The sequence below is a fragment of the Borostomias antarcticus genome (genome assembly GCF_949987555.1).
Source record: "Borostomias antarcticus genome assembly, chromosome: 21".
In the NCBI taxonomy this organism is placed as follows: domain Eukaryota; kingdom Metazoa; phylum Chordata; class Actinopteri; order Stomiiformes; family Stomiidae; genus Borostomias; species Borostomias antarcticus.
In genome coordinates, this window is record NC_140254.1 from 5798798 (window position 1) to 5818742 (window position 19945).

Consider the following 19945-nt stretch of genomic DNA (forward strand, 5'->3'; position numbering starts at 1 on the left):
TGCTCCAATACTAAACATGTCCTCCTCGCATGCACATGCACACACACAGAGCCTGCAACATGCATTCTTGGGCAGAGGTCTGTGCTCCATTTCTAGTTCAAAATAGATTATGTTCAATGGGGCAATGGTGACTGAAGAAATACTATATAACATCAACTATTCTGAAATTGTTCAGATAAGTGGCTATACTGTGGGTCTATTGATAAAGTGGCTATACTGTGTCTGTTGAAAAAGAAGTGGGTGTAGCCTACTCATACTTCTGGCTACCCCCTACACTAGGCTAGCCTACTGGTTATGTTAAGAGGTTTTAATCTGACTCCTTTTCCAAATCACTGACAACCAAGGGAATTGTAGCCTATGTTTTTCACCTTGCCTACCTGCATTACAAGCGGCACATTAGGCCTAGGCTACTTTTCTGTTACCACACACGAATGAAGTGACAGCTTGCAACATTGTTGCCAAAGGCTACCATTTGCTGAAGTTCCTTTAACTAAAAGGCCAGTCCGGTTTGATAGGAATGCGTCGACTTTAGTAGGACCAGTCGTGTTCTTGCTGTGATGATGTGGAAAGGCTCGCTGTAATATCCGGGGGTTGGGTCAAGAGTCAGGAGGAGGGAGTGTCTTGCGCTGTGATTCCCCAACAGGAAAACGTACGTGGAGGAGAGAGAGAGTCACGGTGCTTCCACCTCACAACCGCAGTAAAGGAACAAGTCCTTGATCCATCTGCGAGGACTATGCCCGATGTTTCGTGCAAAGGGGAACGCTCAAATCACCAGCAGCGAAACATGGATGCTGCATTTTTAATGGTTTTCATGTAGGTCAGCAGACAATACGTTGTCTTGTTTAGCCTACTACTTATGCTCTAGCGAAATCGTCCTGCTCCTCGTCCGTCCCGTCGCCAGTATGGAGAAGACGCTCTGCAGTCCGCATCCTGGGACAAATAAAGCGAACTCCGGGTCCCTTCCCTCGGACAGGGGCAATTCTGCGAGAAAGATCGGACGAACTGGTTCCCACAGCCCGGGCTCGTCTTCACTCGGTAGCTCAGCCGGTGGAGGAGGGGGTCGGGGCGGTTTGTTGGGAAACAGCATGAATGTGCAGCAAGCGCATAAACGCCTGTCAGAAGGAGTATTGAGCAAATACACCAATCTAATTCAAGGCTGGCAGAACAGGTAAGCAGTCATTGCGAGCGAGCCATCACGTCAACTGTCTTATCTGTGTTATCATTTTGCCCCATCCACGTTGCAGCTGAAACGTCACCGGTGTGACGGCTATAGACATACAAAGTATTGTGAAAGATGATTGTTAGAGCTTTGCGGCATGGTTTGTTGTTTGATAGCCTATTGAGCTACAGTTGACAACTGTTGGGACTGTCCTTGAAGGCTGTTTCTGTGAAAATGGTTAATGATTCTCTCATGGATACAAAAAATAAATATTGTAACCTGTGCCAATAGACTTTTTCTTAGGCCAACAGTTGATTCTAGGCTACAGGATTTAGCTTCACAATAGGCCCAGTAGCCTAGGCTATTTCCTTATAGCCCCCATTCTTGTCAGTTGTAAAATCCACAGGGTGGAAGTTAGTTTACACAATGACTCAGCCCAGGATGAAACATCCATGTCAATACCTGTTTTGTGGGAGTTTGTGCAAGTAGCCTCTAGTTTCAGGATCGTTTTCATGGTGGAATGCCACTGAGCAGTGTGGCCCATTATAACTGCCACACTGCAGAGTATGGTTGAAAAAGAACAGCAGGCTAGCTTCAGTGTAGGCTACACTAGCCTACTTGAGGACAGCATTGGTAGGTGGCCAGTGAATGTGGATGCGACAATGAGGAGGATGGCGGAGGAAAGAGAGGCAGGAACAGTGATTGACATCTAGACACCTAGGAAGATGGCTTCTCTCTCTCTCAGCCCTCCTGTCCTGTCCTGTCCCTGCTTCAGCCTGCATCAGTCTGGTCTGGTAGCACCACACCGGCTGATGTAGGCTACCTCATGACGTGAATGTGTCAGTGAGAAAGGGATGTGTGTGCGTGTGTGAGTGAGAGAGAGAGGGTGAAAGATAGAGAGAGAGAGACACCAAGGTGTGTGTGTGTGTGTGTGTGTGTGTGTGAGTGAGAGAGAGAGAGAGAGAAAGAGAGAGAGAGAGAGAGAGAGAAGGATGGGGGGAGAGAGAGACCAAGGTGTGTGTGTGTGAGTGAGAGAGAGTGAAAGATGGTTAGAGAGAGAGAGACACCAAGATGTGTGTGACTGAGAGAGAGAGAGAGAAAGATGGAGAGAGAGAGAGAGACCAGGGTGTGTGTGTTTGTGTGTGCGCGCACGTGCATGCGTGCATACCAGTCATAGGCTCATTAACAGTGGCACAGTGTGGAATGGCAGGTACCATTTGAATTTCGATTGCAAAGCCAGGGTATGGTTCTGCTCAGGAGACGTGACTTTAATCACATCCCAAGCACACTCTCTGTCTGGCAGTCTTGGCTTTCAAGGAGAAATTCCTTTTGGTTCATTGAACTGGACTGGCGCCATGGCTGATGGCCCAAGTAAATGTGTAGACAGAGAGAACAGGACGGGCGCATCGAGCACATGATAATATGGATTTAAAACCCATTCATATAACCCTTGTATATGAGTGCTATACAATTGTGTTGTCTTACTTCCATTAAGGAAAACCAGTTTGACAATACTGTCCTGTCGAACGTGTCATTGATTGTTTGAGGAGAGCAAGGGAGAGGAAAGCCTGTCTCTGGGGCCATGTGACTAATGTTACAGCAGGCCAACTTATTTTCCAGTGAGATGCCCTCAGTACATGAAAGGCACACTTTTCATACTCTATTCTATATGCCCTCGGCACCATTAACTTTGATGTTTGATGTGCTATGAAGCCCAAAGTAAAGCGATCTCTCAATGTAGGCTTGAAAGGTCAGAGGTATTTTTTTTTCTTGTTCACACAATACACCTTTTTTAAAAGCGTAAGCCCTGAAATGGTTGTATGTAGTTCCTTCAGTGAAAATAGATATTTGTATTTTGGCCAGGGAGAGGATGTTCTGATGAAAACACAGAAAAGCTGGAAAATTGAATGTTAGAATGTGTGTTGCTGCTAGATGATATCACATGACATGTTTCCCCTAAGGCGTTGTGGTTTGGTCAAACGGCAAACTTGCAACAGCCTCCCTCGTAGAAAACTGTACATGCCCAGTAAAAATGGCAGCAAAGACCATTAGCGAGACAGGCAGAGTGGGAGACGGTGCAGAAGTAATTACACAGGCTGTCCATCACTTTTCAGGGTCGGTCTGTAAAAGAAAACAAATATTGTGTGCGTCATTTGTGGTGCTAATTCTGATACGTGCAGGAGGTCATGCCAGCGGCAGGGCTGCTGTCTTGTGTACTGGAGGGGGTGTGTGTGGTGCGCATCCTTGTGCTAGTTTCACAGTGTTTTGTCTCTTGAGTGTGTCATATAAATTGTAGTTTCACCACATCACCACCTCCCTCAACCTTTCACATAGCTGTGCTAACCTAATTTATGACAGGATGACCTCTCTTCAGGAGGTCAACACACCTAGATTTTGTCTGGCCTGAATAACCATTTTTTGTTCTATTGTCCCTGCAAGATTTACCGCTCTTTCTCATATCACGTGTCTCAACTCTTGATCACTGTTGATGACATATGCCATTTATTATTACGTGTACAGATAGGTTAGCCAATCACATCCCTGGAAGCGTCATACCTGTGTATTGCTTTGAATATAAGGCCGCGCAAGACCAGACTGCGGCACTTCTGTTGGATGAACAACTCACGTGCATCTCCTCTGAAGTCCTTGCGCTCGAATGTTTTCTCAATAAACCAGACTTGGTCTCTTTGAGCGAACCTTGGCAAATCCTTTTTGACTTTAGATCAAATAATTCTTCTACAAGTGCACTGACCAGAACTGCCTCAGGATAAATGGTTTGACCTGCCATCACACACACACACACACACACTCACTCACTCACTCACTCACTCACTCACTCACTCACTCACTCACTCACTCACTCACTCACTCACTCACTCACTCACTCACTCACTCACTCACTCACTCACTCACTCACTCACTCACTCACTCACTCACACTCTCTCTCTCTCTCTCTTACTACCCCCTGCTGCACCATACTGTCTCATTACTGGCAGGATTAATGTGTGTATAGTATCACTCTACTCTGTGCCAAGTCTAATACCTTTAATATAAAGACCAGGAGGTGCTAACAGGAGAGCCAGCCCTGATCCTCCCGACACTGCTGTTGTGCACAATAACATGCTGCAGTGCTCCCCCAACAGGACAGGATAGTTACTGTTTAGCCTGAATCCAATGGCGTTGGAGTGATTATCAGGTAAGGCTGTAGAGCCAGCTGCAAGAGATGTACTGTGGGGACTTTGTTGGAATATGTGATGGGGGGGGGGGGGCTGGGGTTACTCTTGCTTAGTATACTTTTGCTTGAAATACTGCTGCCTAGTGTATGCTGTGACAGCTCAGTGGACAGTTTAATTGATGTGAGAGTGCTGGAAAATGAGGGACAACCAATGTCCATAGGGAAAGTTTGAAAATGCACAATAAGGAACAAAACCTGTAAAATGGTATAAAACATGTATAATCAATCTATGTATAATCAAATACTCCAGTATTCAAAGTCCTGTTCTCTTCCCCTAGGGAATGATTTTTTTCTCACTATTAATCTAGTGATTATTTTTTCGATTGAATGATTATTGAAACGATTATTTTTGTATTGTTTGATTAATATAACACTTAATTTACTCAAAATTAATATATAAACCCCCCCAATAATATTTCAATATTTCATACAACAATTTTCTCTTAAAAACAACAAAATGTAACAAGAAACAAAGTAGCTGCACTGCAGGGTATTATAAAGTTGCAAAATCTTTCAAATTTGTAGCCAAACTATTTAGCTGGCAAATGACTGCTTTAAATTACTAAACCATGTTTATATAATTTTAGCTCTGTGTGGGTAGGGTTACCAGATATTCAAATGTTATTTTACTTTGAAAAATACAAACATTTTTAACCACCCAATTGATTAAGCTCTGTGTTGAACTTGCCTCTTCTCTTTAGTCTTACATGCCACGTGTGTGCTCAGAGACTCCTTATGACAATGGCGCACAGCCGCTCACAACAGTTTCTGCAGTTGATTGACACAGCTACAGTAAAATCAATGTTTATCTCCACACATAGTTTCTATTGTTCGTTTTCTGATTGGACTTGATGTTTAATGAAATAACAATGATAGAACGTCATTAACAGCTCTGACTGCGAGCATTCATACCAGGTGACAACAAGAAAACTACTAGGCAGTCGAAAACGGTGCAGTTCTCCACGTGTAGCCTTTGTGATGCGCTTTTGCTAAATGTTTCAAAGATTGCTCGTGTTTCCTCCCTCACTTGCAAAAGACTGTTTGCACTTAGCAATGAGCACGTTTCCATTCTCTCCAGTCAGATCAGCTGGGTCTCAGCATGTGTGTGAGCGGGTTGTTGCGCAATAGGGACCCACTGTTGCGCAGCAGAATTGGGGCAGAGGAGAGATGAGAGACGTCTTCTGATAATTAAGAGTGAAAATGCTTCCTAGACGAATATCTTAATCTTATTGCTGGTTAGAAACGGGGTTGGAAAGATAAAAGGTGTGTTGACATATGTGCTTAGTCGATGATGTCGACGCGTCACCCCAGCCCTATCCCCTATGCCACAGAAGGTACTGTGATTTTGCAAGGAAGTCATATTGACAAAGACCTGAGCCTAAATCCAAAAGTGAAAGTGAATGAGCAGACAAGTTTTGTTTTATTTCATGGATCCGCCCAGTGATGCGGATCTGCTGCAAAATTTTGTGGGTTCTAAGTTCACCCCTCCTCTAGCCTGGGGCCTATTCGCTTGGCAGTTGTTTCCCTGGTCTAAGCGGATATAGATGGGGGGGGTTTTCTAAACAGATATTGGGCTATGACATCCGCCTCCTACAGTGCGAGTAGCTAGCTAATCTCAAAATGAAAAATAGATAACTAAATCCATTTGCACCTTCAAAAAAGCTTCTAAAACGAATACTTATTTATAATGTAATGGCGAGGTTAATGTAATCACACCGACAAAAACAAAAGAAGATGTGATGAGATGCAAGAGGTCTAGGCTATAGGGAGGGAAAGTAATCTCATCGCCCCCTAGTGGTAGCGTTCCTAATGCCGAGAGAATGAATGGGATTTCTCATAGACACGTCTTTTGAAAAATTGTATCTTGGTCGACACCGAAAAGTTAGTAGAATGCCTTAAACGGCAAATACTTGGAGACAAACTTTATTGATTCTGGTGATCATAGTTGATTTTCAATCACAATCCGAATTATGAAAATATTTTTCTTAAATTCCTTTGACTGAAGGAATGGAGCAATTTCGAAAATTTGAAAGAAGGCGAAATACTGTTTGAAATTCTCACAGTTGGTAGATTATTGATGTAAAGACACTGACAAGTTTTTGTTTTGATAACTTCACCGAAATGGCTTCGTAGTAATTATTAGAAAATCCGGTCTATGGGAGTTTACATTGAAACTCCTCTCCTATAGGAACAAATCCGCTACAGGCGCACATTTTCACTTTCCCTCCCTATACCCGGTGGAAAGAAACTCACGACTTGGACTTTTATCCGGAGATGACACGGGCACCGGTCCATTATAATAGAATAGAATCTAACGTTTATTTGCCATATATAACAAGTAACAACAGGTACATTGGAATTATTGTGATCACTTGTCCTTACAGTGCCTTATCAGCACTAATCAGTTCCTCATTCCAGGCCTAGGTACCCAGCTAGATTCCATGCTCGTAGGGCGCAATCCTCAGCAGGGCGGAGCCTCGCGGGGACGCATGACCTCCAGGGCGCACTGTCACTTGTGAAGGAATACAATTCAAGTGCTTACATGTTTGCCATTTTGCTACAAACGCATTTACCTTTTTGTCCTGCCTGTGTTCTATACCTACTGTTCCATTACTGCTGATACTACTATTCGATGTTTGAAACAGTGTTTGAAACAGTAGGCTTTTTCTGAAGCCAGTCAGCAGGCACGCAAGAAAATCTCTTACGTCAAGAAAATTTCAAGACGCAGAGGCAAAGACACTGGAGTGGCTTCAAAGATGTTATCTTATGGATCCAGCAAGTTTCTTCAATAACTTCTTGTAATACTTCATCTGGTATGTCCATGTTTTCTTCTATCTCACAGCAATCTATCTTGGTGAACGAATGATAACACTGCTGCATATACAAGGAAAGCGGATATTAGTAGGCGGGCTCTACAGACTGGAAAGGGGGCTCTACATCGGAAATGGAGTAAATACAAACCAGGCTCTCCCCTGAGGAGAACCTGGTGACGCGAGGGTACCCCTCCACTGAGTTTCATGAAAATCTGTCTGGTGGTTTTTGCGTAATCCTAGTCCAAGAAATGAAGGGAGGTGAATGTCCAGCCCAGGCACATTTGGGTGGCTTGTGGACCCACTCCAAAAATGTATGGGTTCTAAGTTGGCCCATGCTGCACCCTTCCACTGAATTTCAGGAAAATGGATCTGGTAGTTTTTGCGTAATCCTGCTAAAGAACCAACCAACCAACCAACACGCCACCGAAAGGTGACAAAGCTATGATGTTATTGATCAGTTGTTATGGTACATGCATAATACTGACATCCTACCTATCTTAGCTGAACTGGTGTATTTTACTTGATTTCTTTATTTTATAACTATAACTAGAAACTATTTCGGAAAAATCTGCCTATCCCATCTTATGATGCGAGCCAATTTGTTTTAAAATGTTATATTTGATTTCTTCACTTTTATAACTTTATTTCACTTCTTTTTATTGCGTTTTATCTTCCATATAATCTTTCCTATTGTTATGTTCATTTTATGTGAAGCACTCTGTGCATGAAATTTCTTTGTTGCAAAGCAATTTGAGCTTGATTTTTTTGTATGAAAGGTGCTATACAAAAAGTTTATTAAAGGAAAACTTGTCCAGTTTTGCACACCAGAAAATACATACAGTATATGCCGTCCCACAAATATCATAGCTACCTGAATAGTGGAAAAGCATTGGAATACGTTGAAAGAGAGAATACTAAAGGTCCTGTTGATGTTCAATCTGTTCCACTTTGTTTGACTCCTCCTCCTGGCTGATATTCTGTCTCTCAGTGTATCTATTGTTCTACCTCTCTACCTGACTGGTGTTTAAGCAACGCTAGTTTGAGTTTCACAATGTTCTCGATGTCCCTGTTTAGTTCCTCTGTCACCACTCTGATTCCTGGCTACAGGGTTACTCTGTGTCCTCTCCTGCACTCACAAGTTGCTTATTTGAACTAGAGTTCTGAGCACGTTCAGTAGCTAAGGGCTGCTTTCCACGATGACAACAGAGACCCGTGCTGATTTAGTTTCAAAACATGAATAGATAAAAACCAGGCCAGGTCAAGCCTGGCTTAGGTGTGTGGCTGACTTGTTTCTGTTCAGGACTGGTAGGACGGAAGCTAGTCATGCCATTGAAATGGCTGTGAATTGAAATGGAATGAAATAATGTCTGATAAATTAAGATGGGTCTTGTCGCCTGGACACATCAGTTCCAAAATGTAAACAACAGCGTTTGTTTAGCTACATATAGACTAGAGGAGTTTCGCTCAGCATAGACGGTAATCTCTGAGAATGTTCCACGTGGGAGTCCAATGCTCTGACCACTACTCTACTTGTGGAATTTAGGTAAGGGATAGAAAGGTAGGAGTGAAAGGATGAACGTGTGGAGCTTTGGGGTATAGTCCCATAAAGTCATCCCCGGGTGGGAGTCCAATGCTCTGACCACTAAGCATGTAACGGTATCAAAAACTCACAGTACGGTAATATCACGGTATCAAGGTCCACGATACGGTATATCACGGTATTAAACACAGTTTTAAAACACAAAATTTAAAGAGGAAGAAGATTTGTACTTTGGAAAAAACACCATATCATTTATTAAACACATTTCTGATGTGTACAGTTTTTTTCTTTTAATTTAAAGTGCTTCTGCTTTCCTTACAATCACGGATCAATGATGATCCGTTGCACCACTATTCAGTAGTGATAGAGCAGGTCTGTGGGTATAGGTGGTGTGTTGAGCAGTGATAGAAGAGGTCTGTGGGTATAGAGGGTGTGTTGAGCAGTGATAGAGGAGGTCTGTGGGTATAGATGGTGTGTTGAGCAGTGATAGAGGAGGTCTGTGGGTATAGAGGGTGTGTTGAGCAGTGATAGAGGAGGTCTGTGGGTATAGGTGGTGTGTTGAGCAGTGATAGAAGAGGTCTGTGGGTATAGAGGGTGTGTTGAGCAGTGATAGAGGAGGTCTGTGGGTATAGAGGGTGTGTTGAGCAGTGATAGAGGAGGTCTGTGGGTATAGAGGGTGTGTTGAGCAGTGATAGAGGAGGTCTGTGGGTATAGATGGTGTGTTGAGCAGTGAGAAGAGAGAAAGAGGCTGAGCAGAGAGCCCAGGTCTGATCTCTGATGCTGCGCTTCGACGGCGGGAGACTGGATGAAAGAAGTGACAGGTCTAAAAAAATAATAATAATGAAAAAAAACGACGGAAGAGGAAGAGAAAGAAGAGATGAGGAAGGAGAGAATGGAAAGAAACGATGGGAGGACAAGGGGGGGGTGCAGATCTAGGCTAGATGGTTCTGACATCTAGTTACAGAAAATCTCTCTACGGTTCGCACGTGGTCCGCGGATAGGTTTCTAAAAAATAATAAAACAAAAAAGGATGTAGGCGACGTGGTCACGTAGGGCGCATGTTCAATCCACACTAGTCAGGCACTGCCAGCAGTAGACATGGCTAGCAGAGGAGCTGAAGAGCTTGAAAAACCTCCTGCTCAACACCACGGCATTTAAGCAGCCCTTAGCTAAAGAATCCAACCAGGCTAAAGCTATTACAAAAGGTATTGGGGTGTTTAGAGCTGCAGACATGAGGCCATATTCCGTTGTGCAAAACGAGGGGTTTAAACATATGCTGGATGTGCTTGAGCCACGTTACGAGATCCCGTCGCGCACCCACTTTGCTGAGAAGATCGTGCCAAATCTTTATGAGCAGGAAAAGGCAAAAGTTGTCAGTGAATTATCCCAGGCATCCTCTGTTGTGCTCACAGACGAGTGGACCTCCAGGGCAACGGAAAGCTACGTGACTAGTGTGGATTGAACATGCGCCCTACGTGACCAGTTGCTGGTTAGCTATGAGAGGCAGGATCCTAGCTGACGGTTGCATCCCCCCAACCCGCAACGGAGGGTTATCATCTGGGCTGGGACTCCGCCTCTCATCGCTAACCAGCAAATGAGCCAATTGAGCTAAAGGTGGTTAGCTAGCTCGATCGTAAATGACTCAAACTGAATAAATATGACACTGATAAGCACACCGATGCCAATAGTTAGCTTGATATAACTAAGACATCTGATCAGTCCAGAACAGTGAGTTTAGCCTACGGTTTTACCGAGCCAGTCCCAAGGTTACCGCGTGACCAAAAAATACTGCGGTTACCATAATACCGCAGTTACCGTTCCGTTCAGTACCGTACATGCTTACTGACCACTATTTTACTTATGCAGTGGAGTTCGGCGGGTTGGTTTTGGTGTCCTTCTTCCAGTCCCTAGTGTGGGTTGGGGTTAGAATAAGGGTTGGGGTTAGGGCAGGATCTGACCTATAAGGCAAGTGAAAGGATGAACATGTGGAGGTTTGGGGTATAGTCCCATAAAGTCATCCCCACCAGGTCTTGAACCCTGGTCTCCCGGGTGGGAGTCTAATGCTCTGACCACTACTTGTGCAGAGGAGATCGGCAGGTTGATTTTAGTGTCCTTCTTGATTTTGGTGTACTGGGACTACTGCCTCTTGTGGTGCCAACAGAGAGATGCAGGCCAACATCGTCGAGAGTAAGGGAGTACAGTGTTTCCCACAGGATTTTGGGCAGCTATGGGGGGTGGACCTTCGACCCTCTATAGGGGGCCCGGGGCATGCCACCCCCGGGAGAATTTTTAACATTGTTAATTTAAATGCATCAATTTGACACACTTTGAGAGCAAAATCAAGAAGCCATAGCAATTAAATCATCGGACCACATTTGGTTATGAAAGGGGATGGCAAAGAAGCAGTCATACACAAATCATGGTAAACGAGACAGGACTTAAAGACATAATAATCAATATTAAATAACATCCAATGTTGTGCCCAGTCTTTTTCATTGAAAATACAAGTAACACCCTGACAAACAACTCAATGTGCCAAAGACCACATTTCCATCTACTGTACAAACGGCTATTTAATGCAACATACATGAGCCCTTAAAAATGTCAGTTCTGAAAAAGAAAAATCTGGGAGAAAATGTGCCAGTGTAAGCTGAAATGACTGCAGTTGCTAAAAAGAGCCAGCTGACCATCATCTAATAGAGATCCCTCAGAGATGGCAATCGTGCAGTCTGACACTAACAGCTGCCACACACCAGGGCAGAGGGCCTGGACATCTTACTGGTCTAATATATCTCCCACCCTCTCTCCCACCTTCCTACCATCTAGCTACCATGAGCCTCTGACACTAACAAAGTGTGAGTGTGTGTGTGTGAGAGAGAGTGCGTGTGTGAGAGAGAGAATGATGAGTGAGGGAGCCACCTGCCCTGCTGCCTCTACCTGCCATCTGAGAGTCAGAGTCAAGTCCCTCTCTCTCTGTCCCTCTCTGAGAGACTGCTGGATGCTGGATGGAGAGGAAGCTCTCCTGCCTGAGAGTCAGTCAGTCCCTCTCTCTCTCTCTGTCCCGCCACTGGCTCTGCTGGCTGCTGGTTGAGGCTGCTGGCTGGAGAAGCCATCTCTCCTGTTGTAAATAAACATTTCACTGTTCGTTAATCCACTTTATTTTTTGACAAAAGCGTATGAATAATAATTATTCATAGGCAATTCATAGGCAATGTTTGGCTATTGACTTGGCATCTATTGCTACGTTATCCTAGCTAGCAAGCCAATGTTACCTCAGGCTCCGCAGCAGTTTCTTTATCTGCTTCTACTCTCACTTTCTTCTTGAAGAATGTATATATTGGTCTGGTACTCATGACCTGAAAGTCAAGAGTACAAACATATTAGCTAAGCTTAAGACAGTCCCGTTTTTCAATGACATTGGCCTGATTAACGTTACATGCAAACCTATATAGCTAATGTTAGCTAGTGCTAGCCTAACTTTGGCTAGGTAACGTTGCTGGTAGCTAATTAACAGTCTAGCTTGCTAGCTGGAAAATTTGCGTTACATAGACTGGAAAATGAACATTGCAGCATAGCCCAAATTATGTTTGAACAAGTAGACAACTACAGTGGATATTCAATATGGATTGTATTGAATATATTGTAAGTAGCTAACGTTAACTTACCTCACACAACCGCATCTCAACTCCATGTGGAATTCCTGCATGAATCAATGCAGCTGTGTGCAATTCACACTTCCAACAAGTGTGATTTGCACGCAACCTATTTCAATCCACGCGATTTGCGGTGGAGGGGGAGGGGGAGTAGCCCAGCAGAGTACCATGAGCACAGCGCAAAACACAACAGCGTTTGAGTTTTGTTATTTATTTCGAGAAGTAAAAACTTTTGATAACCTAAATGTTGCAGCTATGGCGGGACAAATTCATCTATGGCGGGCCGCCATGGATGAATTAACGTATGGGAAACACTGGAGTAAGGGAGGGAGGGATAACCCGACAAACACTATACTAGCTGCGTGGCTTGCCAGCCACGCACAAAAATATATTCTCCGCGGCATACTCACTCTACTCACTCAACTCTCAGTATCTCCTCTTTATCATCTCAAATTGATAAGGGATATAGTCTTAAGATTACATTACAATCATTTAGCTGACATTTTTTATCCAAAGTGACTTAGAATAATTGTATTTAACGTAGCAAAAGCCAATACTTGTCAGAACTCACAAGTGCATCTCCTTTCTAAAACAAATGACTAAGAGCATAATCTAGTGCTGAAGGCAAAGTGCAAGAATACAGTAGCAATCTAAAAATACAATAGGTGCTTAAGAGGGAAGATCGTGGTATTACTTCTTGAAGAGATGAGTTTTGAAACTGCTGCGAAAGATGGGCATCGACTCTGCTGTCTTGACGTTAGTGGGCAGTTAATTCCACCACTGCGGGGCCAGGACAGAGAAGAGCCATGACTGTGTCGATCGACCGCAGGGGCCTCGGAGTAACAGGGCAACCAGTTGCCTCGAGGTAGCAGAGCATAGTGGTCGGGAGGGGGTGTAGGGTTTGACCATGGCCTGGAGTTAGGAGGGAGCTGTCAGGGCTTTCATTGCCCTGTAGGTTAGTACCAGAGTTTTAAACTGGATGCGAGCTGCTACATGGAGCCAGTGTAGGGAATGGAGAAGGGAAGTTGTATGGGAGAACTTAGGGTTTCTGGCAGCTTTCTGGACACGTTCCAGGCGTTTAATGGCTGACGCCAAGGCCCCAGCAAGCAGGGAGTTGCAGTTGTGCAGGCGAGAGATGACAAGGGCCTAGATGAGCACCTGCGCCGCTTCGTCTGTGAGGAAAGGGCGAATCCTCCTGATGTTGTAGAGCAGGAATCTGCAAGCGTGTGTAACGGATGTGATATGTGCGGAGAACGGCGGGGTCACACCAAGATTCATCGCAGTCCGAGCCAGTATCACCACCGTGTCTTCAATGGTGATGGCCAGATTCTGGTGTGGGCAGCCCTTCCCCGGGAGGAACAGAAGCTCAGTCTTGTCCAGGTTGAGCTTGAGGTGGTGTGTCGCCATCCTCTCCGAGATGTCAGCCAAGCACCCAGCCATGCGTGCCTCCACTTGTGTGTCAGAAGGGGGAAACGACAGGACCAGTTGGGTGTCATCGGCATAGCAGTGATAGGAGAAGCCATACGAGCGTATGACAGAACCCAGAGATGTAGGGTAGAGGGAAAAAAGGAGAGGACCCAGGACAGACCCTTGTGGAACCTCCGTAGTCAGACTACGCGGTTCCGACATCAACCCTCTCCATGTCACCTGGTAGGAGGAGCCCGTCAGGTAGGATGTAAGCAGGGAACGTGCAGAGCCAGTGATGCCTTTCTCCGCGAGGGTGGAGAGGAGGATCTGGTGGTCTACCGTGTCAAAGGTTGCTGGCAGATCTAGGAGTATCTGGAGAGAAAAAAGAGAGTTCGCTCTCACGGTATGGAGTGACTGTCACTGCAAGGAGGGCGGTCTCTGTCGAATGGCCAGCCTTGAACCTGGACTGGTGGGGGTCCAGGAGGGTTTTCTGGTGGAGATACAAATATAGTTGGTTAAAGATAGTTGGTTAAAGAAAGCTTGTCGAAGTGTTTTCGATAGAAAGGATAGAAGGGAATCCGGTCTGTAGTTTTTATCTTTTTATCTTTATTTAACAGATTTTTTTTTTTAATGCCATAGCTTTTCCTGGAAGACCTATTGCTTTTGTATAAGTAAGTATATATAAAAGTGTCTCGTGTTTTTCTATGTTTCACACCAGATTAAGTTTATTAATGAGATCTGGTTCACCACAGTAATTGAGGGCCTCTCAATCTAGGACGCAAACCCTAACAGAATGCTAACGTTCCTATTCTGCTCAGTAGGTCCGTCTCCACCCTGTGCTCTGTAGCCTTCTTGGTGCTATAATTAGAATGGATCTGAACAATCTGGTTTACATATGTAGCTTCTATTTCAAGAGAGAGGGAGCGAGGGATGAATAATGTCTCAGTGGAAGTGTCTGCTAGAGAGAAGAGGAGAGGGGGGGATGAGAGGAGGGATGCTATGCTTTCATTGATCAGAGCCGTGTTTCCTGGCTGGGTTCTTCTGAGTTGCTCTGCTCTCCAAAGTATAGAACACTCTCCTCCGAATAGGATCCGTCTGCTCTTCCTCATGGGTTGAAATTAGAGTTTCAGTGTCTCCTACGTTTTTTTGGACACAATAGAAAGTTTAATTGCCATGCTAGTATAACCATACAGGTACAGGTACATTGGAATTCCTGTCCTTACGGTAAGGACAAGTCCTTACCGTAAATTATCAGCACTAATCAGTTCCTCATTCCAGTCCTACTGTAGGTATGTAGCTAGACATTTTAAGGGTTCCCAAACTGCCAATTTACTATCCTGCAGTCTGTCAATCCTATCAGTTTGATCCTCATCTACAGTACATATCCCATCCAGTCCTGGGTGACTGTGTCCTTGATATAGGTAGCACAATTAAATAGCATTCAAGTATACAGTTGTACAGAGTCAGATAGTGGGTCATGGGTGTGTGTGTGTGTGTGGGGGGGGGTCTGTCCACGATGTAGAGTTTGTGTATTATGTAAAGTGGACTGAAGAAAACTTCACGGTTAGTCTGTTGCAAACATTAGATTTGGGCACCACTGACAACCTCACAAGTGAAGCTCCCGTTATTGTATCAAGTTACAAAACTGTCATCGGTCATGTAGCCTGCCAGGCCAGCGGAGCAGATTGGTATTTGTTCAGTGTTTCTCATTGTGTTGTTTCCAAGTTTCTTACTCACACGATCACAGGGCGCTGCCAAAGCTTGGGGGGAGCCGCACGATCTGCTGATGGGCATTTCCCTCTCACAGAGTCAATGTTAAGCCCATTAGGAAATGGCTGCCTATCTGTCCGTGTGGGGGAATTTGCACCGCGGTCAGCACTTCTGTGACTATTATCCCAATAGAGGATCATTTGTTGAATCTCAGGTGTATCATTCTCTACAGAAAAAAAGCCATCGGTGGTAAACTCAATGTAATCATACTGTAGAAGGAGTTGGAGGACCGCATCATCGCTATTTGGCAACAATACAATACCACACAAGTGATTTTTCGATGGGATGTCGTTGTGAGAGTTAGGCTATCATCATTTGATGTGTGAGATACTACTACAGAATGAGTTGAACTGAATTGCCCAACAGTCCCGACCCCCCAATGATCCCGATGCTTGCCACAGCAGAACGACAAAGGCTGTAATTGGCTTGTTGGACGTTGTGTAGCCACTGTGAGGAACCTGGACTGGAGGCATTCTGTGACTCACAGACCGACTCTGTTCCAGCCTCATAGTGTAGCTTGCTTACTTAGCACAACTACTACCATTAGGTGAGCGTTTAGTAGTTTCCATCAGTAGTAGCTGAGACTAGCATGCTCTGTGTGAGCTAGCCACCCCCCCGGGCCCCCCAGCCGATATTATCCCGCTGTTGTCCTGACGCAACTAGCTGGTGTTTAAGGAGGAGCGGTGGTCCCCCTGCAGCCCTGTCGTCCATCACATTTAGGACCGGTGGGGTGTCTCACCTACAGATCTACCGCCACAGGCCTGTAGGGTCAGTGGTAAATCCTCCTCTCTGCTGACTGGACCAGGCTGCTGAAAAACTGATGCAGGCGCAAAGTTCCCTGCCACGCACATCAATCATGGTGTGTGTGTGTGTACATGTGTGTGCTTGCGTGCGGGCATATGTGGGTGTTGTGATGGCCAGCGTATAGTGATGACCGTGTCATAGTTAATCAAAACAAAATGTGAATAGAAAATTACTGTGCATAGACAAAGATAATTGTTTGGGTTAACCATTTGATTTGATAAGAGACTATGTACACACACTGCTGTGTGGTATACAGTGTATCCAATATCCATGACTCTGTGTTTGTGTGTGTGTGTGTGTGTGTGTGTGTGCGCGTGTGCGCGTGTGTGAGTGTGTGTGTGCGTGTGTGTGTGTGTGTGTATGAGGGTGATGGGGGATTGCTCTCCAGGGAAATCCTGGGGTCACGGCTGAGGTGACTCATGTGAAAGATGCTATAGCTCTATCTATATTAAAGCCCAAATAGAGAGTAGTTTTAACGTTAGCGTATACCCAACTGAACGATATGCATATTTGTGGACTGTGGCCAAGATGATCTGGTGAAGCAGACTTTTTTTATTACGAGTTGAGAGCAGCATTTCGTCTTGGGTAGTGGCATGCAATGTGTAACAGTTTTGTTCATCTCTTTATTGAGTATTACAGCTCTTTTCTGTCCTGGCTCCGCAGTGGTGGAACGAACTGCCCACTGATGTCAGGACAGCAGAGTCGCTGCCCATCATCCGCCGCAGGCTCAAAACTCACCTCTTCATGAAGTACTACCCTGACGTTTCTTCTTAAGCACCTATTGCATTTGTATTTCGCTGCTCTTGCATTTTGACTTTAGCACTAGATTATGCTCGTAGTCACTTTAGAAAGGAGAGGCACTTGTGTTCTGGCTACCTACGTTAAATACAATTAAAGTAGCTTTGGATGGACTGTAATGTAATGTAACACTGATGGATGTCAGGAATTGTGATCCTCATGTATAATAAACGTTGCTGCTACAACGTTGGATAATGCCTGAAACAACAACAGCGTGAAAAAGGCTATTATTTTATATGAGAGCCACCGGAACACATTCAGGCAGGTAGCTCGCTATCTAACTCTGATATAGCTACAGCCTAGACAGGGTTGTCTGTGTCTATGTGGGTGGTATTGACCTACTGTACGAGCTCGTCCACGGCTTGTTCCAGAGCCTGGTCAATACTGCTGCTCCTCTAATCACGCATCGGAAAGAAACCATTGATCATTAGCCTCTCAGCATGGCTCTGGGGCAGCATGGCTATACAGATGCAGCTCACAGAGTAGGCAGGCCAACCCAGACCAGGCCAGGCCAACCCAGACCAGGCTAGGCCAACCCAGACCAGCAGACTAGTCTAGGTGCTCTGTCTGTGCGTCATAGTGGGGTTATTATGACAGTTCAGACTACTGGTGCCTCATGCCCAGCGGTCATGGCTGAAGTGTTTTGTTCTCATTGTCATTTTCCAGTCAGAGGTACTCTCGTGTTGCAGGTTGTAGCCTTCGTAGGCAGAGAGAGGTGACTGAGATTCAATTAGGTGGAGCCGTGAGAGATTCATTAATCACAAAGGTTCCAATTCCAAGCCCGCCTGGTACAGTTTCATTTTCACACGGTGAGCTGCGGGCTCCACTCAAGGCGCCCAGCCTAATGGCTTCTGTGGTCATTTGGGATGTGGCTGCTGGATAGGTGTTGATGACAGGCTGCGCGTAGTGCACTGGCCAGTGTCGGGGAAGCTTCTAAATGAAGAGCTCCTGTATGGGAGGGGAGAAACACATTTCCTACGTCACTCATTTGCTTGATTTCTCTCTATCCCTCTCTCTCTCTCTCTCTCTCTCTCTCACACACACATTCATACACACAGGCACGTCGCACACACGCACCTCCGTTTGTCTAATACAATTACCGCCACAGTAATAGAAAACATTAAACAATAACAAGAGATCATAAAGTGTAACCCAAAATGATAATAAGGCATCTAACTTTCTTTTTTCCCTTTCTCTATTCCTTCCCTTCTTTTGGCCCATTTCCTACACCTCTCTCTCTCTCTCTCTCTCCCTCCCTCTCCCTGTCCTCTCTCACCCTGCTCTCCTCTCCTCCCCCCTCCCTCCCCGTCCTGCAGGTACTTCGTGTTGGACCCAGAGCTGGGCCAGCTGCAGTACTTCGTCAGCGAGCAAGGGAGGAGCCAGAAGCCCCGAGGGTCCCTGCCCCTGACTGGCGCCTCGGTAACCACGAGCGACGAGGCACCGCACATGTTCATCGTCAACTCGGTCAACGGGGAGCTGTACAAACTCCGAGGTGCGGCCAATGATCTCAGACAGCCCTATATAATACACTTAAATTATATAGCACTTTTTAAAACAATGTTACAAAGTGCTTAAAGGAGTAGTAAAAGGAAAAGGCATGTTTAGCCCTGTTTTAAGGTTACTTATGATCGTATACAATGGTTCAGATCATAACAATGGTTCAGACTAGCACTTTTGAGGAAGTCTGATAATTGCTCTACCACCGTTTACAATAGGTCATACAATGGATGTGGGTGGGCACCTTGAAAAATCATTCAAAAACATGTTAATATATGGCAATATACATATGGCAATTCCCTTACTGCTGTTTAGTAGCAGTGGTGTAAATTAAACTGTAAAACTGTATTCTGTGTTTGCTTTATACTCTAGCCTGTAAGAGAATAAGTGACGCAGTAATCCATGTATTGCGCTCAGAGGAAGTCAGTGTAGCCGGCCAGTAACGGAGGAAGGATATTTAATACAGTGCCAATTGGAAAGAACTTGATATTTCACAAATAAAAATATTTTTTTAAGAGTTACTTACAGATACATGTGATTAATCACAGTTTTTCATACTCCACGACATGAACCGGATTGGTGGTATTGCTGTTTCAGTTAGCGGATCCAAAAAAGCGCAGCAGTGGGACCTGCCACTAGCCTGGTAAACCAGACTCATCTCAAAGCTTTTTTTAACGTTTTCACTATGAGTCTGGACTTTCAGCCACCCGGAGCGATTTGAGTGGGCGGGAGTACTTGCCTTGACAGACGATCTTCTTCAGCCAATCAGCGTAACGAAACATAGATCAAACATTTGCCAAATCCAATTGGAAGAACGGGAAAAACGTATTTTCCGCTGAGAAACTCAGCTAGTGCATACACTTGTTCGTTAATTGTTGTTATTGAGTCTATTTCTGCAATAACTGTGTTTATATGTTCTGACGTTAACATTATCGCTTGTTGCTTTGGGAGCTGCTATTATTGTTCTACTACTAGCGTACTCCTGTATTTTGCGTCATCATCTACAGGAACCAATCAGAGACTGGGGGTGGAACAGCAGTTAAAATGCAGTCTCCTAATTGGTGCCCCATTTTCTGGGAAAACTCAAATCGCTCTGGTGAGTGTAAGCCCAGACTCATAGTGAAAACATAAAAAAATAAAAATAAGAAGAAAGTTGAGTCTGGTTTACCAGGCTACTCGACCACAGCCTTATGTGCTTCTTTCCCACTCCGTTGTCGATTAAGAACCCTAGTTTGGTAATGAGAATTTTGAGGCTCCACTGAAAACGTT

The 19945-nt window shown here is 44.9% G+C and overlaps 1 protein-coding gene across 2 annotated transcripts in view; it reads left to right on the top strand.

Moving 5' to 3' along the window:
* Positions 1-743: 743 nt before the first annotated feature.
* The window catches only part of osbpl10a (oxysterol binding protein-like 10a), a 67648-nt gene continuing 48446 nt past the window's right edge, over positions 744-19945 (top strand). For both annotated transcript variants that reach the window (XM_084454852.1, XM_084454853.1), the window contains exons 1-2: positions 744-1168; positions 18496-18671. In XM_084454852.1, coding sequence (XP_084310978.1) covers positions 903-1168; positions 18496-18671 — 442 coding nt within the window. In that variant the 5' untranslated portion in view covers positions 744-902. The remainder of the gene's footprint in view (positions 1169-18495; positions 18672-19945) is intronic.